This window comes from Malus domestica, chromosome 02, assembly GCF_042453785.1.
Source record: "Malus domestica chromosome 02, GDT2T_hap1".
In the NCBI taxonomy this organism is placed as follows: Eukaryota; Viridiplantae; Streptophyta; class Magnoliopsida; order Rosales; family Rosaceae; genus Malus; species Malus domestica.
In genome coordinates this window covers 23,317,820-23,323,217 of record NC_091662.1, presented here as the reverse complement: position 1 = coordinate 23,323,217, position 5,398 = coordinate 23,317,820, and the positions used below count along the sequence as shown (strand labels likewise).

Here is a 5,398-nt window from a genome sequence, read left to right as displayed (position 1 = left end):
AATAATATCAAAGCTATAGTCATGCAAATCCCCTTCAAGGTTCATAGGTTTATATATAATGCATCTAAAACATTCAATTTAAGAACTAAGTGAAGGTATAGATCTATACCTCTTGATCTTGATTTTAGACCAAGGATGGACCACCTCCAAGCCCTTTGCTCCTTGAAGGCCTTGAGCCTAGCCTCCCTCCTTGCCTCCTCCACTTTGTTAGTAGGAGTGCTCCAAGGTTCTCCTTTAGTCTCCAAAGGAGAAGACCTCTAAATATCCACACCCACTAGTGTAGTGAGATGGATGGAGGAATAACCAAAAGGGTGAAAGATTGTTAGCTAAATCACCCTCAAGGTGGCCGGCCTTTGGTGTTTTTAGAGAGATGTTTCTTTTGCCTCTTTGTTGTTTTAAAACACACAAAAACCCTAAGGAATAAATCTCTACAAAGTTCCTTATATAGACAAAAAGAAACCTAGTCAACAAATTGACTTAATATCTCTCCCTCTCCACTTTAAATGGCCGGCCCCTTTGTGTTGGTTTGGGCTTTGGGCTTTTATTTATTTCTAGTCATCCAATGCTTGAATAAAAGCCCAATGGACCCAATTAAACCCGAACGTTTCTTTAAGCCCAAAACGATCTTTTATCGCTTTTATGATTTCTTTAGACTTTCTAAATTAATCACAACACTTAATTAATCCAATTAATTATTTCCATCATCCATTAATTACTCACTACTAGAGTGTATCGGTGTACAATCATTTTAGGTTCTAATTAGCAAGGCAGTGAGGTGATTGACATCAATCCAATTGATTATATTTAATCCAATCACTTAGTGAATTAAAACTTCCTTTTAATTCACCTTTCTTCTTTGATGACTACATTTAATCATCTAGAAGAACTCACAAGCTATGAGTGACATCTAACCATATGTCATAGCTACCCAAGCTAATGTAGAAGTTGTTCGGAGAACCTATTCAGTTGGAATTACAATGTAATTCGATCCTTCTCTAAAACAATACTCTCAATCACATTACTAGGGTATGGATATATTATGTCAAACCCCTAATGTGATTATTCCTTCTTATATGATTCTATTGAGTCGTATAGGAACGCTTTCCTTTAGTACGCTCGATACTTCGGCCGAAGGTTCCCGAATCATATCTTAGAGTATTCTTCCTCTCTTATCGAGGATTAGAGATTCCTTGTTGCGCATTCACTTGCCTTCATGACTAAGTGGCTTAACCCCAATTATGCCGTGGACACCCACGAATGGGGTGACTTTGACATAATCAAAGATTAAGTACTTAGCCACAAGACAACGACGATGCCTCAGGTCAAAGGACTACTTACATTATTCCAACCATTAGTGTTACTTGCTTGACATGTGAGTAGACCTCCATGCAAGTACTCTCGTTCGATTGTGTTCAGTGAACTCATTCCCTAAATGAGCACCTACATACTTGTCTTAGTGTCACTACACAAATGGGATGAGACTTTCCATTCTTCCATTTGAAGCGGACACAGTATGTACTGGTCTAAGCATTATCAGTTTCCCTTCGACAATCCAATGACCAAGAACCTTTTGGACATAATGGTTATGTGAATAAGGTCTCTGTAGTCTAACATCATTAGATTACTTCTTCAATCGATCCATTGTCCATGGATTCATTATTTAGGACATATATCGTTAATTGAGATAGTCCTAATTAGTATCTTTGCCATTTGATGTATAAGAGTCATCTATACATCGATTCATTTGTCCTGAAAGGTTTCTTCCAAAGATTGACTTTCAGGGCATATTTCCAACATGAATTGAGTGGATATTGTAGGTAAGGTGAGTGTATGATGTATATGAAATGAATGTATGATGTAGGTGAAATGAATGGAGGTTGTAATTTTAATACAATTGTCAATATTTATTTCATTGAAATTTCAATGTCTACAGTGGTTATGCCAGCTAATCTTATTCCATTAGATATTTTTGACTTTGATGTAATCTTAGGCACAGATTGGTTGCATTATAATCGTGCCAAGATAGATTGCTACGGGAAAATAGTTGCTTTCCATCGTCCTGGATTACCTAAAGTTACTTTTGTGGGTGAACATAGTGGGGTGAGGCACGGTATTATTTATGTTGTAAGAGCAAAAAGGTTGTTATCGAAAGGTTGCCAGGGATATTTAGCTCATGTAGTGCTGAATGATGTTGCTTTTAGTAGTGTGGAGGATGTTCGAGTAGTCAGGCATTTTCCTGATGTATTTCTTGATGATTTACCTGGATTGTCGCCAGATCGTGATGTGGAGTTCACCATTGATTTGTTTCCAGGTACGGATCCTATATCTTTGACTCCATATAGAATGGCTCCTGCTAAATTGAGGGAATTGAAAGTCCAATTGCAGGAATTAGTCGATAAAGGTTTTATCCAGCCTAGTACTTCACCCTAAGGAGCTCCAGTTTTGTTTGTATGGAAGAAAGGCGGGACTTTGAGGCTATGTATTGATTATAGGCAATTAAATCGGGTAACAATTAAAAACCGTTATCCGTTGGCACGTATAGATGATTTGTTTGATCAGCTTCGAGGTGCCTGTGTGTTTTCTAAGATTGATTTGAGGTCTGGTTATTACCAATTGAAGATCAGCAGTGAGGATGTCCTTAAAACTGCTTTCAAGACTCGTTATGGTCATTATGAGTTTCTTGTGATGTCATTCGGATTAACAAATGCACCAGCAGCTTTCATAGATTTGATGAATCAAGTATTCCAACCATATATAAACAAGTTTGTCATTGTTTTTATTGATGAAATTTTGGTATACTCTAAGTCTAAGGAGAACATGTTCAACATCTTACTTAGGTGTTGAAGAAATTAAGAGAACATCAGTTGTATGCTAAGTTTAGCAAATGTCAATTTTGGTTGAGTCAAATGGCAATTTTGGGACATGTCATTTCTGCTCAAGGTATTCAAGTGGATTCTCAAAAAGTGGCAGTAGTGGAGAATTAGGAACAACCTCGAACCGTCACTGAGGTACGGAGTTTTCTTGGCCTAGCAAGCTATTATAGACGGTTTGTTAAGGATTTTTCAGTCATTGCTTTGCCATTAACGAGGTTGACTAGAAAAGAAGTTAAGTTTGAGTGGGATGATAATTGTGAGCAAAATTTTCAACATTTAAAGTATTATCTCACTCATGCACTTGTTCTGGCACTCCCAGATCATAGTGGTAATTTTGAGGTCTACAGTGATGCTTCCTTGAATGGCCTAGGTTGTGTGTTAATGCAACATGGTAAGGGTGAGTGCTTATGCTTCATGACGATTAAAGCCTCATGAGATGAATTATCCTACTTATGATCTGGAGTTAACAGTTATCATCTTTGCTTTGAAGATTTGGAGACATTATCTCTATGGTGAGAAATGTAAGATCTTCACAGATCATAACAGTCTTCAGTATCTTTTTACTCAGAGGGATCTTAATCTTCGGTAGCGGAGGTGGATTGAGTTGCTTAGTGATTATGATTGCACGATTGAGTATCACCCTGGTCATGCGAATGTAGTGGCTGATGCATTTATTAGGAAAACTCCAATTAGACTTAATGCCATTTATGTTTGCCATGTTCCTCTTCTTGTGGATTTAAGGTCCACTGAAGTGAAGTTAAGAGTGGAAGATCGAGAGAAAGCCCTACTTGCAAATTTTCAAGTTAAGCCAATTTTAATTGATCATGTACTTAAGGCCCAGATGGATGATGAAGAGACCTAGGAAATAATTCAAGCAAGGAATCAGGGAAAGAAGAAAAACTTCAGAATTCGAGAAACTAATGGCATGCTTATGCAGGAGAGTAGGATGTATATGCCGAATAATATGGAATTAAAGAAAGCAATTCTTTATGAAGCACATATTTAAGCTTATGCTATGTATCCAGGAGGTACAAAAATGTATCATACCATTCGACCATTTTATTCTTGGCCAGGTATAAAACGAGAAATTGTTGAATATGTGATAGAAGCATATTTATGCGACTGAGTTAGCTTGTTCTCATGCATTTATGTTGTTATTTCTTAGTTAATTATGTATTTTAAGCTATTTTCGTGTGTTTGTAGGTCCATAGGCCTTATGAAGCAATAAGATGCTTTTTGGTGCATTTTGGAGTAATTTTGGGCTTGGAATGAATAGCACATGCATGGAGCAAGGTGGATGGACGAAATTGAAGACTAAATAGGCTAGGAATGTGTTAAAGAGAAAGAAGAATTAATGTAAAAAAGACAAAGAGCTTAGCCACAAAGGGGTGTCACTCCACCATTCACCTTTCCATCATTGCCGTGCACCACCATTCCACCTCCCTTTCCTTTCTCTACCATGTGCACAATCATTCATGTTCCCTAGCTGTAACACCACTCTATTTTACCCCCATGCTTTGCATCATCACTTCACTTTCACCTTTGAATCATTTCAAACACCACTCATTGCACTCAATTGCTACACAATTCCTTGTTCACTCTATCATTTCAGATTCATGCATCATTACATTGAATCATTGCACTCAATTGCTACACCATTCCTTGTTCCCTCCATCATTTCAGATTTCATGCATCATTACATTGAATCATTGCACTTAATTGCTACACCATTCCATGTTCCCCTCCATTGCCATGCACTTCCTCTATAAAAGGAAGTGTGTGTAACATAAATTTAATTCATACTTGGTTAGATCGTTCACTTCCATTTCAACACAACCTTCATCCAAACACATCCATTCATCTTCACATCCATTCCTCCATACAAACAAACCTTCAAACACTCACCAACACCTTGTGTTGTAGCAAAGGAAGGGAAGGAAAGTGCTTGGATGTGCTTGCTGTCCAACTTGGATCGTTGGAGCATTTAGGTGTTTTCTTTCTTTTGTTTCTAATGTTTAAATTCATTTCCTTTCATTTTGTTGTAAATATGAATGGTTAAACCCCTCTTGGCTAGGGGTGATTTCAAAGCCATGATTATGTGTGCAATATAATTTGATAAACTCCAGTTATGAACTCTTGAATCGTAAATGCAATTGGCTTAACTATTTGATTGATAACTTATTTGTATTTGTTAATTAAGGGTTGACACTTAATTGGCATGCATAAATCTGTTGCTAGAATACAAGGAAGTTTCACATCGTTACAAACTTATATTCACATGTAGTGAAGGTCGCTTATAAACGATCGTGTTAAGTTCAATTCTTAGCATGAGTGACATGATGCCATAGTTGCAAGTGCTTTGTCAATGCTTATGATTTTCATTAAACATAATGATCTTTGATTGTATCTCTATTATGATGTCATGTAGAGAACTTTAGAAGAATGTTTTGGGTTGTCGAATGATGTCATCCAATCCAATAAAACAAGGAAAATCTGAGAGTTAACTAGTGATGTCACGGTTAATT

General features: G+C 37.0%; 1 protein-coding gene and 1 long non-coding RNA gene across 2 annotated transcripts; both read left to right on the top strand.

Annotated features, from left to right (window-relative positions):
- The first annotated feature begins 1,923 nt into the window (after positions 1-1,923).
- LOC114822942 (uncharacterized) lies at positions 1,924-2,430 on the top strand. The gene has a single exon (XM_029098130.2). It carries the CDS (start codon positions 1,924-1,926, stop codon positions 2,428-2,430), a length of 507 nt encoding a protein of 168 aa, XP_028953963.2.
- An 873-nt stretch (positions 2,431-3,303) lies between these two features.
- LOC139190505 (uncharacterized) lies at positions 3,304-5,050 on the top strand. Its single transcript, XR_011574769.1, has 2 exons — positions 3,304-3,946; positions 4,077-5,050. It is a non-coding gene; the product is annotated as an uncharacterized lncRNA (long non-coding RNA).
- Positions 5,051-5,398: the final 348 nt, after the last annotated feature.

Coding starts and splice junctions, on each gene's coding strand:
- LOC114822942 (XM_029098130.2), top strand. CDS start 1,924: ATGTCTACAGTGGTTATGCCAGCTAATCTTATTCCATTAGATATTTTT.